Raw genomic sequence first — 19038 nt, 5'->3', positions numbered from 1 at the left:
GCTGTGACAATATGAGACCCTTAAAGAACTTAGCAGTCATGTCCTGGGCAAAAACAGATCTACCCTTGAGTGATGGATGGAAGACTAAGACAGCAGCCAAGTAAACCTTGATAGACAAAAGGGACAGAACTTGTAGCCTGAGATGCAGAAGGCAGACAAGGATTAACTGCCAAATACTTTTATATGAAGTCCAGCAGGCAAAGTGCTTCCAGTTGGCCAGGAAGGTAGAACGCTGTCTCCTGCCTGTGAGACCTGTTGGACACTTGCAGAATACTGCAGCTCCTCTGAACTTCGACATGTAATAGCCTGTCCATCAGGTGCAGCACTGACAGGTTTGAATACAGAAGACTGCCATGGTTCTGGAACTGGAGGCCCTGACTGTGCAATGAACCAGTCTTGACATGCTGCATTTCAAGGAAGATGTGGGTAATTGGAAAGGGTCCAGAAAAGAGCAACAAGAATGATCAAGGGTCTAGATAACATGACTTACAAAGAAAGGCTGAAAGAATTGGGCTTGTTTAGTCGGGAAAAAAGAAGATTGAGGGGCAACATGAAAGCAGTTTTCATGTATCTAAAAGGGTGTCATAAGGAGGAGGGAGAAAACTTGTTCTTCTTGGTCTCTGAGGATAGAACAAGAAGCAATGGGCTTAAACTGCAGCAAGGGAGGTTTACGTTGGACATTAAGAAAAAAGTTCCTAACTGTCAGGGTGGTCAAACACTGGAATAAATTGCCTAGGGAGGTTGTGGAATCTCCATCTCCGGAGACATTTAAGAACAGGTTAGATAAGTGTCTATCGGGGATGGTCTAGACAGTACTTGGTCCTGCCATGAGGACCACTGAAGGTCCCTTATAGTCCTAGCATTCTGTGATTCTAAGTTACCACTGTAGGATCACCTCTGACCTTTCCTGCTTGATCTTCATGAAGACACTGTGGTTCAACAGCACTGAGGGTTGGGGGGTGGGGGGGGGCAGAGGAGAAGGGGAATGTGTGCAAGAGAGCCTCGACCACGGAAGCAGAAATCATCTGACAGAGATCATCTGCAAATCCCCTGAACTGAGCAGAGAAAGGGACACATCCTGTTCTGTTTGGACACTATCAGATCCACTTGGGGAGTTCCCCATTTGTGGAAGATGAAGCTGACCAGTTCTGGATGGAAGGAGCATTCATGCTGAGACAGGAATGTCCTGCTAAGGCAATCTGTCAAAGTGTTCCTGGCCCCAGAGAGATGAGCAACTACGAGATGGATACCATGCTGGAGATGGATGTCCCCAAGTCTGAGCACTTCCTGGCAAAGAATGACTATGACTGGACCAATGACCTTGCATGGTTAGATGCCCATATAGGCTGCGGATCCCTGGTCCAGTGCATTGGAGATAAGGGTCACTGATGGAAGAGCCATGACTCCCCCCAGCACTGATACAGGTTTGGGCTACCAGGTCAGCAATGACAATACATGGTCTAGGATCCTGACCACATAGCCCATGCTGCATCTGTTGGGAATGTAGACCAATGCCAATCATGTGCCAAAGAGACATACATGCCAGGCCACATAAATGCAGGCTTCCACGTGGCCCAACAATTGCAAGCAGGCATGAGCAGTGGTGAGAGGGTGGACTTGCATGCACAAGATGAGATCTGTCATGGTTTGGAACCAGGCTTTGGGGTTAGTTTTGTAGGGAGCTCACCAGTGTGCTCCTTGACTCCATTTTGGCCATGTTATCCTCAAACTTAACAGAACATATGCATATCCCAAAACTAACCCAACACTTAATTCCTAAGTACCTCCAAATTATCTAAAAAGAAGGTAGCCAATGGCTGTAAAGTACCACAAAGTTTCTTAAGATGCAAGACAAGACAATCCAACCAATTGTCAGAGGGGTAGCCATATTAGTCTGTGTCCGCAAAAACAATTAGAAGTCCTGTGGTACCTTATAGACTGACAGATATTTTGGAGCATAACCCATTCATGGGCAAAAACCCGTTTCATCAGATGCATCCACAAAAGCTCATTACCTAATAAATTATTTTGTTAAAGTGCTACTGGACTGCCTTTTTGTTTTCATAATAAATGAGTGCAACACTCAGCCAACTCTATGGATACCACTAGGACAAACATCTCTGACAACAGAGCTTATGGGTGTGCACACACAGACTATAACCAACATGAGCAAGCACTTGAAGAAGAACAGGCAGTGAAAGTGTAAGAAAGGCCATACTAGGTCAGACCAATAGACTAACCTGGCATCCTGTCTTTGGACAGAGTGATGCCAGATGTTTCAGAGAGAATGAACAGAACTGGGTAATTATCAAGTGATCCAGCCCAACATTCAGTCCCAGGTTCTGGCAATCAGAGATTTAGGGGAAGCATCTCTATCATAGCTAATAGCCAGGGATGGACCTGTCCTCCCTGAACTTACCTAATTCTTTTTTGAGCCCAGTTACACTGTTGGCTGTCACAAAACCCTCCGGGAATGAGAACCAAAGATAAGTGTGCACTTAGAGTCCTCATAAGTGATCTTGTGCAAGTACCCCCCCCGGCCCCCACCCAAAACAAAATCCCTCTAGAGAACCCAATGACTTCAAACTTGGATCTCCAGCATACAGTAAGAAAGAAAGAAAGAAAGAGAGTCTTACACGTGCACACACCCAAATCACACTGTAAGAAGGAAACTGATGGTCAATTTACTCAGATTAAATGAATATGTGGACACTAAAGTGACCTGAACTTTTTATACAAACAAAATATTAATTTCAAGGGTTGTCTTCTAATCCCATTAAGCCTTTGTATTTGTGTATCTAAAGGGCATTCATAAGAGGCAGCTTTGCTCCCTCTTCCATGTACTATTCTGTTAACTGTGAGGAGCTAGCTTAGAATATGTTTACACTGAAGCTCTGTGCATGCTTCCCAGCATGGGTAGACAGATCTGTGCTAGCTAACTCCTGACTGGAGTCAGGGACAGCCTGGGCAGCAGCTTGGGATGCAGGGTGGGGAGGAGGAAAGGGGGAAAAGAACACTCAGGTGTCTAGATTGAGCCACTACTCAGGCTATCCCTGGCTACACTGCAATTTTTAGCATGCTGGCTAGCTCTGGGAAGAACTCTCTCGGGTACAGTGTAGATATAACTGTAGACTGAAGAAGACAATGAAAAATTATTTTTAGTTCTTATACTCATGCGCGTGAACACACAAAGGGTTAAATAGGCTTAAATAAGGGGGAACTATTTTGTACCTATGAACATTCAGAGACTTAGTATATACACGTACACAGATTTGCATATCTGTAATAAAAATAAAATTCAGAATCAATATACGCTCACTGTCCTTCAATAAACGTAGAAATGTAGCAGTGTAATTACACACATGCTCTCAAACCAGTGCAGACATTTTCTAAAGATACCTCCATAGGCAAAAAGTGAAAACTCTGTGGTTAACATTAAATTCTAGGTAAGGAAGAGAAGAGTTATCCTAGCGAAGGGCTCAAAAAGCTTTTTACTCTAAGTGTTGCTTCACTCACTTTCCTTTACCCAGTGATCTAAAGCTTAGCGTCTGCTACACTCCAGGACCTAAGTCTGTGTTACTTGAGTGTCAATGCTAAAATGAACATTATTGAAGTTGCACCAGTCAAATAAAATACATAGAATCAGCTTCACTGTTTTCTCATTGACCCCATCATTTTTAAACATCCTGCAGCTTCCAGGTACAATGCATAATAATGTTCCAAAAAGCAGTGGAGCAACCAACCACTTAGTTTACAGAGAGTTTTTGTACCAGAATCAATTGAGGGATGGGATTTAAAATAAAATTAAAAACAAAAATGAAACAAAAACATATTAAAAACAAAAAATCAAAAACAAACTCAAAATAATCTATTCGTGGCTATATTCAAACCATTTTATCTTTCCTGTACCAGGAATAGCTATACTAGTACAAAGCACATTTATACCACTGTAACTGAGCTCACAGTACTGCAATGGTACCAATTTTGACTATTTTAGTACAGCTGAAGTGGTGCAACTTTTGTGCTCAAGAGGCCTTACTGTAAGAATTTCTGAAGTGAGAGTTACTAAATATACATATTAAGTACACAAGAAGTCCACCATTTGCCTTCAATAATGAAGCTTGTCAAAATTCTTCCCTCTCCATGTATCCCCCTTGCCAAAATGTTCTATACAGAACAGTTCTTCATACGTTTATTCTGCCTCTAGGTGTTGACTCGTAGGTCATACTTGCTGAAGTCACTTTTTATGAGTTCTGTGTCCCAAAAGGCCTTGGTGGAGGTTAGCGGGGAGGAAGCTGATGGAGATAGCTATGCTCATTTCAGAGTGACTGCAATTATTACAGACTTACCTAAAAGACTAATGGGTAATTCCAAAATATCATAATCTCCTAAAAGAGACTGGATAATCTTGTCTAAGCATATACTGGAGACAGCACAAGCAGGGTAGAAAAAGCTTTAGAACATTTATACTGGGCATTGTATATTAACCCTATCAGTCCCCTAGGGACCTCCTAGCACACATCTCTCTCAAGTGCTAGTGCCAAGAAGTCAAAACGTCTGTACGAACACTGTAACCAATTTAAAAGTCAGGAAGCAGAGCACAGATTTCTGGCTCAAAATGAATGAAATAAATCTTGTTTCAACAAGTCTCCACTAGTACAGGTAACACAAAATTCAAGTATTTAATCTTAATAAAGTAACTCTCCTGAGATTTAGCACAACAAGTAGGCATTTCTATGTGTGTCACACCAACATAAAGTAATACTGCCTAGAGTACTAAGAAATCCACCTTCCCTGTCTGCCAAACTTGGTCTATTAAAAAAAAGAAAAAAAAAGTTTTTATGTAGGTTACATCAATAATGATACAAGTGGATTGAAGAAGCAAAAGCAAATTCTTACCTTGGGCAGGATCAGGTGGGCCAAATTCCAGAGAGTATCGTAGAATGAAGTTGTTGTTCCACACATAAAGATGGTTATCTCTTGGGTTATAATCCACTGCAGCAATGTACTGGTACTGGTTGGGAAAGAGAATGTCTACATATTCTCCTCTATTTAACCTGGTGTTGTAAATGTAATCAATTGCATTCTTCCCCGTTTCACTTTCATTGTCTTGATACACTGATCGGACAACATAGAGGACTCCACATATCATAAAAGCATTGGATGCTGCCCGTTTGTCATATGTGGTTTCCCATGTTGCTTCAAAGCGAAGAGTATATGGATTCAATTGGCTAATAACTATCATTCCATTGTTTTGTTCCGTAGCATAAATTACCCATAAACCATTTTCATCAACTGCTAAATCAATATCAGTCTTTCCTCCCCATCTGTACGGAGAAGTGTCATGATAGTTAGCATAATTGATAATGGCCTCTCCACTCTTAATTCTAGTCCTCAGGTCAAACTTTACAATGTTCCTGGTTCTTTCTTTGTTAAAAAATACAGCACCATCATACACCACAAATCCAGTGCCATCCACTCGATTTGGAAGTTTGTAAGTTGTCTGTTGTCGTCCGTTTTGGAAGTCCTCTAAAGAAGCATACTCTATCAAAGTATCAGTGCGATATGGAGTCCATGGCATGAAGTATATTTTATCTGCTGCCTGGAGAGGATCTTTGCACCAAGCTCCTGCCTTTTGTTCAGCTTCATATAAAGATGGTGAGTCCACAACTGCTTTCAACGTTCCCGGGCAAACAAAAACTAACAGTCACAGAGAGAAGTAAGACAAGAATTATGTCAAATTAAAACATTCAACTGACAGAATAAAGGCTAGGTTAGTCATAGTGACTGTGTCAGGAAGAAAAGATTCATTTAATTTGATAATATTTGCAATTGTCATTATTTATCATCCACTTTTCTTAAAGTTACCATGTTCTTATTGTACCAGTATGTAAAGTTGATAGGAAGTGTTTTCACTAGTACAAGGAAAGGCTCAACAGCACACATGTACATCTAAAAATGTGGAATTACTGTTGCATTTTCACCTTAGACTTTAGCAAATACAGCACTTATGCTCCAGAGCTTTTAACTGGTGTGAAGTAGTGCAGTAGGTCATTTCAGTAAAAAAGAAATTATTTAGAACTTTAAGAAATGGTGAGGCTGAAAAAGGAGGTGCCTCAATTAAAATTAAAGGAAACAAAACTAATCGTCAGGTATATAGAGAAAGCACTTAGGAGCAGAGAAAACAAAACACAACCAAAGCAATGAATGAAACAGACCAGGAAACCCTGTAATCAAGGCATGCTATGGAGAGGGTTCTGGAAGCCAGGCAAGATGACATTTTATTAATAGGAGAGTACCCAAGGATGACAGTCAGAAAGGGAAAGAGAGAAAGCAAGGGAATCTCCCCTCCAGCCCAAGTTTTTCAGACACTATATCCCATCACCTACTTTAAGCAACCAAGCCTCTTTACTGCAAAAGTTGACTTCTTTTTGAGGTGTACTTATGAGATCCTGCTGATTATCACAATATCAGAGTGTTGTGGGTAGGGGAAGGGAGGAGGTTAACATCCATAAGGCACATAACAAGGAGCTGGGGTTTGGACTGTATACGTTATTTACCTTTTTGCTCCACTTCTATTTTAAGCATCGGAAGAAAAATAAAAAAGTGCAAGGAAAAAAGAAAGAAGATTAACATAAATTGACTATTAATCTAAGATTAAATTAGTAACAGACGCTAAATACAGGGAGAATAAGAACTGCAGTATATTGGATAAAGAGAAACAGACAACAGGAAAACCTAGCAGGAGAAAGATTCTAAAGTTACATAAGTGAACATGGATCAATCATTTTAGTAGATTAAGGAGGCAACACCGATATGTTGGCATGTAGTTTCACTTAGTGAACCTGAATAAATAATGAAGAACTTCACTAAAGCATGATATACATACCCTTCCCAAACGCAACATGTATTCCTATCAAGTTGCTGTTTAAAAATGATATATTAATATAAATACAAATTACAAACAAGGTGTGTGTGTGTGTGTGTGAGAGAGAGAGTGTGAGAGTGTGTGCGCATACACACATTCATTGTGTGGGTATGTGTGCTTAGAATCCCCCCTGGTCAATATTCTGTTTTTCTTTCTTGTAAATGAAGCAGCTCATTGCCTTTAGCTTTCCTTGGAGGATTTCCCCCCTGAACGTAAATCTTGAGAATATTGTAACTTCTCAGTCTAGAACTGCAAAACCAGAGGAAAAGGAACAAGTGAAAATATCTAGAAAGAAGAAGCAAAAGTACAGTAAGCAAGAAGAAAAGAAGAAAAAATTAACATTTAGCTTATTCAGCATTCTCCTGCATCATCGACTAAGCCCGAAACAGCAAACTAGCATGTAAAGACAATCATAGCAAGCACTGAAAACAAATACCATCTTCATCACCACACACATCAGCAAAGGAAAGTGCTTCAGCAAACAAACCTGATTACCAGAGTTGTTACATTACTGAAGCAATTCTTTCCCACAGAAGTTTAAAGGAATAGATTTAGTTACATGAAAGGTGTTACAACCCAAGTTCAGCCAGTAAATAGCCTCACAATAATTACTAGCTATAAAAACTAGTTCCTACTGTCAGGAGTGGCCTTTTGATGTATGTTCCTTCAATTTTAGTTAGTGACCTCGACAATGCCAGTTGTACCACTCCTTTATAACACAGTATATAATCCCAAGGAAGTATATCAAAACTATCTGTACAACTATTACAGAGTCAGCATCATGGTATTATCTAGGAAATATATTTCTTTGTTCCATAAAAGATTGTGAATTTTTGGTTTCATTTAACAACATTAACTATGTTATTGTGTGAGAACAGCATTGGCTGAACCTACATAATATTTCTTAAGGGGACAATTTAGAATATTTTTGTCAATGCTTTTGAAATGAATGATATTTTTCCTAGCCTTGTTCATTTATACAAGATAACACACTTTCCTTCCATTTGTAGTTGTGGACTTACCAAAGTAAACAGAACAGAATTTTTAGGTTGCCACAATTCTGCTAGTGATTTTCAGATGACTGTCTATGAACTATTACACATGAGCTTATTCCTCAGCAAAGAGGAATAGTGTACCTGCTTAGAATCAGCAATAGTAGGGCAGATGTGAAAAGACATGGATAACAAAAATCATTAATGGCATGTCTGCTCTGACTACATTTGTGTACAGCTCTATGTTTTTCAGGGGCAGACGGGTTTCTTGAAGTAAACAAATGCTTCAAAGTCCAAGCAACAGGCAGAATAAAACACTGTTAAAATGTTTTCCATTACATTCTCGAGTCCAAATAAGTATTAACATAAAATTTCATGCCTAAATGTAGAAGGTCGTGCTTCTGATGTGCTTATAAATCCTACATGGGCTGACTTTGGTTATTCAGTCAAAGAATCAAAATACATTGTGCAGCAAAATTGAAAGAAATGTCAAGTAGTGCACTCTCAATTTCTCTGACTTAATCAATAGCACTAATTTTAGGACAAAGCAATGCATATCAGATTTATTTAGAAATCTATTTTTAGTGGAGGTTGACCCGGGCATCCCAAATGATTATTTTTCCTCAAAGAAGTTTAGGGGGGAAAAACCCATCAGCAATAGATATGTATTTTGAGAGACAAGAAAAAGAAGCTTTTCATAAAGGATTTCATTATGAAACCCATGAATACAGAACCCAGGGAGCTCTAGCAATACACCTTGGTCAGCAAGGTAGCTATGTATTTATGCATGTCAGCAAGATGTGGAGAAGCTAGCAAACTACATACTATACAAGGATGAAACATTAATTTCAGCATGTAAGAGAGAGTGCTATAACTTTTAACCACAAACTCCCACACAGCCACATTTATTCTCTCAAGGACAGAATGGAAGTCACTGTCTGAGTTCATATGGTTTTGACTGTTTTTAAATAAATTCTTGTGATAAAGATCGGGAGTGAAGGGATACAGAAAAGAAACCAGTTCGGGGGGTGGGGCACCACACAAAGGGAAACCTTTTTGGTTTAGGTTTGAAATTGTAAGAATCAGTCATCTCTTCCTTCATCTAGACCTCCAAAGGGCCTAGATAATCGTTGTGAAATCTGTTCTAGGGGAGCTAACATGTCTCCGTCTCTTGTGCTGGGCAAGCTGCAATTTGCACCACTTGTAATTTCAGCATTGTACATTCTCGCACTCTCTTTTGAAGTGCCACAAGGGCCCAGAGCACTGAAGGTTCAAAAAGAGCAATCCCATACACAGCCCACCAGACAGAGAACATGAGAACTGATAAATGCATTTTTGTTGGGCATCACCAGAGACGTAGTTCTGGAAGTTAGGAAGTGGAAAGAGGGGAAGGGATAGTGAGACACCAGAAGATTAGGATAGGCATTTGAATGGTAAAGCTTAACAGGACGAAATAAACAACCCTTCTGGTGGCTGCCAATAACTAGGATACGTCCTCTGTTAACGTTATAACTACTTTCCATTTCACCACTGTGCAAGATGCAGTTACAATTTCCTAATCTTCACTTTGAAAAACTAATATTGTATATAATACATACAAATCTCCAGAGTCCAGAATAATTACTAACAAAGAATAAATTCAAGAGGGGTACCAATGGAAGTAAACAAAGCAAACATTTAAAGGAATAGAATGGCTACAAGTTAGAGTTCAGCGTAGGCCGCGTTGTGGCACTATACTTCTGATAACTGAAAAAGAAAAAGTCCTTGTAGATAGGAATACCCAATCAGAAGAACATATCCACACTTTTCTCCCTAAAACAGCACAGAAAATTATTTTAACATTTGATAATATTTACATAATGCTTTTCTCTATAGACTGGCCTACAGGAAGTGGCTCCCTGGAAAAATAACCTCTTGGCATTTGATTGACCTCATGCTTTGGAATAAGATGCACTGCCCTTTTTCTAGGAATTTGGGAACAGAAGTCATGCTAAAGTAAAAGTGACTTTAATCAAATAAAATAGTGTTGGTTAGAGCAGGACAAAATGTAACTCCTCAAAAGTGGGACAAGAAGAAAGGTTATAACAAGTCACCAATACTACACACAGGAAGAACGGTACTAACGAGTAGCATATAAAATAGGCGTCCAACCTACAAAAAGTGTAGAAAAAAAAATCATAAAGCATCCATTTTACAACACAGAAATACATAGCCGGGATGAAATCAAAAGATGAAATGTGTTTGGCCTTTAATGGGTTCTGAGTAAAGCTAATGTAGTGAAGCAATATGGAGCACTGTTTTGACTTAAGAAGTTTGCATTTCAAAACAATGTGCAATAACCAATATGGACAATTTTGACATAGCTTTACTTATGCCACAACTCATTTCCTTGTGTTTCTTGTGTACCTTCTGCTACTTAAAGAGTTTTTTGCATCTGAGACAAGTTTAGTTTCCTTCCAAGTGAAAGTTTTGGTTTTAGTTTGAGATCAAGAATATTAATCTTAATAACTGTAAGAATTTATAAAACAATCACTATATTGCCAAACTTCAAACTGCAAGCATGACTGTTTCTCTGTGGGGTTAAAGAAAGAAGAAAAAGTGACTCCACAAAGAGTGGCCTTAAGAAGAAATGGAAAATGTTGAATCAACAGAAGTCTTAAAAATTCACATACTCTTCAGGTTTGTTTGTTTGTTTGTCTGTTTTAAAAAAGGACTTTTCGTTATTGTGCTACAATATTTAAGATACATTTTTTTAAAACTACTGAATTCTGGCATTAGAAAGCACATGGTGCAAAACTGCTCTAGTGCAACAGACTAGGATGACTGATTTTTCATTCTTAGTATTACATTTTAAAATATCCTTTTTGAAGGATTAGTTCCAGTCATGAAACAAATTGTTTTATTTCTGTTGAGAATGTCCATTTCTTTTTCTTATGTGTTACTGAGACGCTTTATCAATTTATTGATAAATTATTAATTCTGAATTAATGTGGACTTGTGAGCGTGCTCCTAGACCTGATAGCAGAAAGTGTTCTTGCAAAATTTCATAACAACTGAGACATTTGCCTCTGATACCTCAGTAGTGGGTTCTGCTATGCACCCAAAGTAACCACACAGCACATTGCCCTTCAGATTGATAATGATTAAAATGGAAGACAATTCCTTCTTTAGTAATCTGTGAGCCAAACCAATCTGTCACCAACTGGTCTTGGGCACAAGAACAAATCGCTCTCTGTCGTAGTACATAGCTAATTCAAGTCTGTTTTCTTGAAAAACAGTAGCCTTAAAAGCCAAACACTTAAGAGCACAGACAGACACTTGGCCAGAATCACACTGTGGCTTCCTTCCACACCTTGTGAAGCAAATTGGAGGTCTTAGTCTGTAAATTCTTGGCATGCATAATGTTCAGTAGGCCATCGACATATGCTTCTTTTGCATGTAGCAGTGCTCCAGCATTGAGTGTGAAAGCTGAAGGAAGTGAACAAGAGCAAAAAAGAAATGTCATACTTACTGTAAGGAACACATTCATACTGAACTTCAAGATATTTGTACGTTCCAGGACAAGGATCAGGAAACACATCTGATCCAGTAACTACTATGCACTGTGTTCGGTTGTTGCACCTGTAAGAAAAATAAAAAGAAATGAGATTTTAGTTTGCAAGTTCTTTACCAAGTAGCATAATACAATGCAGACTACATATTTGAGCAATCCAATCAGTAAGGAAACAGAGATAATTAATATTAGATCAGTCATCATTCAGAAATAAACTGTCGAGGTCATTATTTCAGTTCAAGTTTTATATCCTTAAATCTGGCTGTCAATTTTACCCCAAATGTTAACTCGCTCTTCTTGAGTGAAGTAAGTACCTCCCATTGACTCTCTATGGAGTTTTAATAAAGCACTGTTTTGATGGGAGATCTTTGCACATAAAATTAATAACCAGTCTGCATAGTTTTGACATGGTTTTGTGTATGCTAGGACCAATTCCCTTGCTCTTTGGATATCTGAATGCTCTGGAACATTTCTGCATCTCCGACAAGCTTTCTTTTCTGTACCAAAAGGGAACTGTGATTTTGGTTTGAGGGGTTACTGCAGAGAAAGAACATTAACTGTCTCACTCATAAAAAAATTAAGGAACAATGAGTGCATTGCTAGACTTCCCTTGCAAACATGACTACTGTTGTATTACAGGAAGTAGAAGTCAGCAAAAAATTACCAGATGAGGATATTTTAAAACAGTTAAAATTGCCAAATCATCAGAGAGTTGTTTAAACTAAAAGGCCCTTCAAGAAAGAAAAGAAAAACAAACAAACAAAACACACATACACACAAAATATTTAAGAGAACACTTTAAAAACACTGTAAGGTCCCCACATTCATGAACTTAATGTTCGAGAATTCAATTAATCGTGAGCGGTTCTGGGGCAGGGAACACCCGTGCTGCTTCCTGGGCCCTGGGCAGGAGAGCTGGTGGCCACTGCGGCTTCCCCGGGGTGCCAAGCACTGGCAGCTGCAACTTCCCTAAGGGTCAGAGCACCCCACCATCAAGGAAATCAACATTCGTGAGGGTTCTGAATACCTAACCCTTGCAAATGTTGCAACCCTACTGTATACTAAATTTTGCCATTAGAAAGAACTTCTCACAGAACTTCCATGAAAATACTGTATTTTATTATTTATTATTTTCTACAAAAAAAATAGTAAGGGTTAAAACTGGTGCCTGTTATTCACCTTTTAAACTATAAGAGAGAGATAAGAGGGTAGTATTTGAGAGGGAACATCCTATAGCTTCACCAGAGTTAGTCAAAACTTAAGAAAATAGAAAAAAAACCCCTAAGTGTCCTGTGAAAACACATACACACACACAAAAAAAAGCAAAAGGTCACACGGTTTCGTGATGAAAAAGAAAGGAGTTTATCTGATCTTCTAATGGGTGAATTTCATTTGTCAGCAAAACTGAATACAAGGAAGCCAGAACTTAAAATAGCCTAGCCTTTGACTCCAGCTGCACATCAACGTATTTATTACTGGTACTTCCCACACTCGTGAATTCCAGGATCCAAGTTCAGGTTGTTTAAGAATTATACCACTCAAATGGCAGCATAGAACTTCATAGCTCACACTGAGCCATTTATTCTCCTGGCCAAGGAAATCTACATACCAGGATGCTACTACTTCTCCAAAAGCCACACTAGTGAATTCAGTAAACAAGTACACTTTCCTCTGATTAGCAGAAAGCTGGCAATTATTCACAGGACTGGGAGGTGACCAGGATTTTTTGAACAGCCTGTTGAACCATGGGAACATCGCAGATCTACGTTGAAACCCCTGTTGCCTTTGTACTGCCCTATCATCACTCACCCACACACCTACCATGCCAGTATGCTGCCTGCGCATCCAACATGTATCTTGACACTCCGAATGAAAAACAGCACTGGTTACAGATGCTAAGAGAGGCACTGAAATGTAGCATCTTTTACAAACTACAACATGTGTTGTGTGGAGAATGTTATACAAAGCGTGGCTTATCCCAACTCAGACCCCATCCCCACTGGCCACTAAGTTACATAGGCTGTGTCTACACGTGCCCCAAACTTCGAAATGGCCATGCAAATGGCCATTTCGAAGTTTACTAATGAAGCGCTGAAATGCATATTCAGCGCTTCATTAGCATGCGGGCGGCCGCGGCGCTTCGAAATTGACGAGCCTTGCAGCCGCGCGGCGCGTCCAGATGGGGCTCCTTTTCGAAAGGGCTCCGCCTACTTCGAAGTCCCCTTATTCCCATGAGCTCATGGGAATAAGGGGACTTCGAAGAACGTGGCGTCCTTTCAAAAAGGAGCCCCGTCTGGACGTGCCGCGCGGCTGCGAGGCTCGTCAATTTCGAAGCGCTGCTGCCGCCCGCATGCTAATGAAGCGCTGAATATGCATGTCAGCGCTTCATTAGTAAACTTCGAAATGGCCATTTGCATGGCCATTTCAAAGTTTGGGGCACGTGTGGACACAGCCATAAAGATAAGGCTCTGTGTAGACAGCTACCAAGGGGAAATATAGTGTCATGGAGAATATTTAGTGTAGATTGCATGAAAAGCCAAAAACACTCTCCAAAGTTAGGCCTTACTGCATTGTGGGGAGAAGTAGAAAAAGGAACATAGTCCAAACTCTCATGTCTGTGGCGTGCAACCTGGCACGTATTATAATAGTTCAAATATGGCCTAAGGAGCCCCACTCAAATAACCACGACAGAAGGCCTGGAATGGTGAACTGAGCCAACTAGTCCCGCAGAACTAGAACTGTAAGAGCTCTGGATGAGTGCAGGAAAGGCATTTACTGTCCCCATGCGCAGAAACCAACATGACCCCTCTCCAACCCCCGCATCTCCCACACAACCTTTTGGCTCATTATAGTGACCCAATTTTGGGTTGTGACCTCTGGATTAAGGAACCTGGGATTCAATTCCTTCTAAACCAGCAGAGATACTTCCAAGGCCTACAGATGGGCAGCACAGGAAAACTGCACTCTTGCTACCTGCTATCGGATAAATGTAATAATTCAATCTGTAGGACTGTCTTTCCTCTCAAGGGGAAAAAAAAAAGTGTTGCCCTTACAATAAGTCACCAATATGTGATCATTTCTAACCACCACTTCTTCACGATATAATTTAACGGAGAGGAGAAATGCTGTCCAAGTCTACAATGGCTGATCTGATCATTTATTTCTTTGAATTATACAAAAAATAAAAGGGGTAAGTGCCTCTGCCAAGTTACAAAAGAAAATAAAATTGAATGGATTACAAAATTTACATAATCACCTTTCTATTAATAGCTCACCATTTTGAGGTGCCACGTTGAACTTAGTGTGTGATATGCAGCCAAATTCTGTTACATTATCAGAAGCTAGGCAACTGTACGTCTCTGCCTTGCTCTCTGTTTCCTCTTACCAACCAAGCTGTTTAGACACAAACCCTGTTCTGAAAGTGGGTAGTTTGTGGGGATTTCCAACCTCAAACATGGAAATCAAATTACTAACAATTTTGAAAAATGTACTAAACACCATTAGAGACATAAAATCATCAATAATTAACCTGAAATACGCTCATGTAACCAGCCTTTTCTAACCAGTGCGTAATTAGCTAACCAAATCTATATTAAAACTGTTCTAACTATAAGCGAGCCATTAAATGTATATAGTTTCCTGGAATGTGCGAATAGTTACATGTTCTGCTTACACCTGCATTTGTAGTTTCCTTACATATTTTTGGGATGCTTATTTACAACTTCTCTAATTTTTGATAAATCTTTAAAAACTAAAAAAAAAAACAAAAATACTTATTTTTAAGAATACTTCAGGACTATATAGTGGAAGGTCCCTTAAAAGTTAACAAGACTAAACAGCCTCTGCCTTGGTCTACACGACCAGCTTACACGATCTTCCACATCCCTGAGTGACCCACTTACACCGGCCTAACTCCCAATGCTATGTTGACATGGGGGATTCTTCCATCAACACAGTTACCAATGCAACCCCAAAGTATAGGGCATGCGTCAGCCCACCAAAAGAATAACACCCCAGCTGCATGGCTAAATAACCTGGCAGATGCAGCAGCCCAGATCTCTGCCACCCAAGTAGATTGGGAACATTTGTACCTATGGCTACAAGAGACTCTGGGGCACACAGAGAGCGATGAGCTGGTGCGGCAAGCACATATCGGGGGTGGCCTATCACCCACCAACAGGCCAGAGACCTGGTGCAAGCCTGTACTATCTGTGCTAAAACCCGAAAACACATAGCTGAAGGACAGTGGTTTGCTAGGCTAAGAGATGGAAAAACACTATGGGCAACCTGGCAGGTTGATTACATTGGCCCACTACCTACTACCAGGCACAGATGTAAGTACCTCCTGACTGGAATGGAAGTTGTTTCAGGAATTGGTTTTGCATACCCTGCCCCATTGGCAACAGGACTGTCCACAATTATGGGACTAAACCACTTAACAGCAATTGTCCCAGCACCCTGGGAAATCCAGTCTGACAACAGTTCACACTTTAAAAACAAAGTAGTACAAGAGTGGGCTACTAAGCATGGAATTCAGTGGACTTACCACCTCCCTTACCGACCCCAGGCCAACAGCATAGTCGAGCGCTGAAATGGGCTGTTAAAGAGCCACTTGAAGCCCATGGATGGCACTTGGGAAAACAGGCTGGATGAGGTGGTGCAGCGACTAAACAACCAGCAAACCCCTACGGGCAGTCCAATCAGCAGAGGATTCTTCCCTACAGGGAAAAATTCCTCAACCTCGGCTGCACCGCTCAAGGACTCCAAATCTAATCCTGGAGATACTGTTGTAATTAAACACCCTAGCCTGGGAACACAGACTCATGTACTGCACTCATACAAAGGTGGGTGTGTGGACTGCTTTAGACTCTAAAAGGGAACCAATAACCATTACCGAGGCTTGGATCACATCCAAGACCAGCTGACCTTGTGTTTTCTCTCCAGAAAAGAAGGAACCACCTGGAATACACACCTCCCTGGGAGGAAGCAACGCAATGGCCACCTGTAACATCAGTACACACCAAAGAACTTTAATGTATATAATACATGCATGCTGCTATATGCCATATTAATACTAATAGACTCTTAGTAATTGCTATAGGCCTAGCTGTGTTGTAGCTACCTTCAACCCAGATGACAGCATGGCACCTCAACTCCTCGTCATCTTCCTGACTACCTCGCTGACCTCTGCCACACCTAAGCATCCCCTCAGGAATGCCATCCAGTCCATCATCTCCACCGCTGGTGCCACGGATTGCTGGATGTGTACCCTGCTGAATTCCTCTACCAGATTGGGAATTGAGTTTGTCCCTCTGAACCTGAATGATTGGTGGGACAAGAGCAACATCTTCCGGTGTGGACCAGTCTGGTTTGATGACAGCGACGTCCACTCCTACCTTCGCCACAGCCCCTGGGGTTCATGCTGCGATAGGGTGAACTCCTACTTGGATAAGGAGCCTGGAAGTTCTGGTTCTGGTTTTGTTATCGTACCCTGTAACGGGATGAGGCTTGGTGGGATTCGAGTCCCTGACAACCTTGTCGTCCCGGGTGCTGGGAGGGTGGAACTGAGTGTCTTGCTTGTAATTCCTCGGAGTGGAAGCTGTCGCGTGCGAGGAAGCTCCAAGGTTAGGCTGGGCCCTTCTGTCCCGTCCTCCCAGCCAAGCTGGTGTGGGTAGAGGTAACCAGTTTGAACTTTCTGGATTAGACCATAATTCCCATCTGCCTTCCTGTCTAATTGTTCTCTGTCTGAGTGTCAGCAAGGGATGGGTGGGTCTCAAAGTATGCAATCCTGGCCCAACAATGAAGAGTATGTGCTGTAATTAACCAATCTTGCTGCTTTTAGGTAAACACTCAGAACAGATTAAACAGGATGTATCTGCCATCAAAGATACAGTTAAAATCTTACATGCTGTAACTAAGAATGGAAAGATCTCGTGGTTAAAATGGCTAGCTCAACAATTAGAATTTTCTCTTACTCCATTCCTGCATTCTATTGTAACCACTACTTTGATTGTTCTTATCATAGTAGTTGTGCTTTGCATAACACTGTGCATCGTTTGGAGACTAATTGACATGGCTATCTCCTCCACGCAAATCCGATACATGGAGCTGACAAGTGATCCTAACCAGTTCCGCGATTCCCCACATACTGATTGGATCATTGGGTACTGTTAGATTTCCTCCAAGGAGGGCAAGAGGTGCTGGCATCACCACCACCTTGCGTTCTGGGATGTAGTGTCGTGCATCGGGGGTGGAATGTAGCCAGACAAAGTCTCCCCCTTACAAGCCAGCTTGCTCACTGCCCCCCCGCCTCCCACTGAGGAGCACACAGGGCATGGAAACGGCTGCTGACAGCACAGTCTTTGATGCCCTCATTGAGGCCCAGATGTGCTAGCTTATCGTGACCCCGAGAAGCAGAAAGTACAGATAAAAGGCTAACAGGCCAAACTGTCAACAAGAGGGGCGGGGGGACCTCAGGAAATCACCCCAGCTGGCATTGATGGATTTGATGCACACACACATACCATCCCAGAAGAGGAAGTCTCCGCCCACACTAAAAGAATGTTCTGTACTCCTAAATTGCTTATCTCCTGTCTTACAAGTGCAAATTAAGTAAGAAATGCCCTTGTAACAAACTGGTGTCACAAAAGACAGACCAGTATGATCTGGCACCTTAGATAAGAAAGAGAATACATAACCCAAAAAGGGGTATAAAAGGTGAGCCCAGCAGAACTCTAACTTTGAGTGCATCTCCACCAACTACCTGCTGGTCGGGTCAGGTGATTGCCTCCCGAGGTCCGCAACTGGGGACGCCCAACCGCGTATTCGTCTTTCCGCGGAACTGAGTGACCGATCCGGCTTGGCTACGCTGGTATCGAGAGACGCAGAGAGGGTAAGATATACCCATGCTAGGTCTCCCTTCTTTTTGTGCACAGCTAAAGAATCAGAGCTCTGTAACTAGATGTCGTTGTATCAAGATATCATTGTGTTAGATGGTAACAGATATCTTTGTATTGGATTGTAACGTAACTTGTTAACACCTGTACTTTGCTAGCATATAAGTAGACAATAGCCTTTTGTAACCACACGCTTATAACTGTAGCTTAATAAACTTGTAACCAGTTAAGATCTAAGCCTGACTGCTATTACCCTTTTGTCACTACAACACAGCCGGCACAACAAAAAGAACTTTAACCGTTTGGTTACTAGAGCCTGGCCATAGGTAAGAGTGCTAGCAGCTCCCTGCTCTAACAGAAAAAAACTGGGTTGTTTAGGACCCAGGGGAATACCTCACCGTATATTACCCGGCCACTGGCTAACAACTGGGGAGGGAGGTGTGTACGAATGAGGGAACCTGTCACTTAGGGTTTGTCCCCTCCCCCTACCTCAGGACGGACTGTTTCCTGATGACGTCTGAACTTACAAGACAGCATGCTGACGTCTCCAAAAATACTCTCCCAACCACCCCCCTCACCACACTCTGCCCCCTCCCCCACTTCAGCTGAATGTAAGAGAAACAGTATGAAGCAATGGGATTGTGAAGCCTGTATCATGTGATGCTGCAT

The 19038-nt window shown here is 41.3% G+C and overlaps 1 protein-coding gene across 15 annotated transcripts in view; it reads right to left on the bottom strand.

Moving 5' to 3' along the window:
- Window positions 1–19038, bottom strand: part of ADGRL2 (adhesion G protein-coupled receptor L2) — a 530684-nt gene that overhangs the window by 55741 nt on the left and 455905 nt on the right. For all 15 annotated transcript variants that reach the window (XM_075002830.1, XM_075002833.1, XM_075002832.1 and 12 more), the window contains 2 exons: window positions 11432–11541; window positions 4900–5700 (listed from right to left, as the gene is read on the bottom strand). In XM_075002830.1, the coding sequence (XP_074858931.1) occupies window positions 4900–5700; window positions 11432–11541 (911 nt within the window). The remainder of the gene's footprint in view (window positions 1–4899; window positions 5701–11431; window positions 11542–19038) is intronic.

Source organism: Carettochelys insculpta, chromosome 9, assembly GCF_033958435.1.
Source record: "Carettochelys insculpta isolate YL-2023 chromosome 9, ASM3395843v1, whole genome shotgun sequence".
In the NCBI taxonomy this organism is placed as follows: domain Eukaryota; kingdom Metazoa; phylum Chordata; order Testudines; family Carettochelyidae; genus Carettochelys; species Carettochelys insculpta.
The sequence above is the reverse complement of the archived record's forward strand: the minus strand, read 5'-3'. Positions and strand labels throughout refer to the sequence as shown.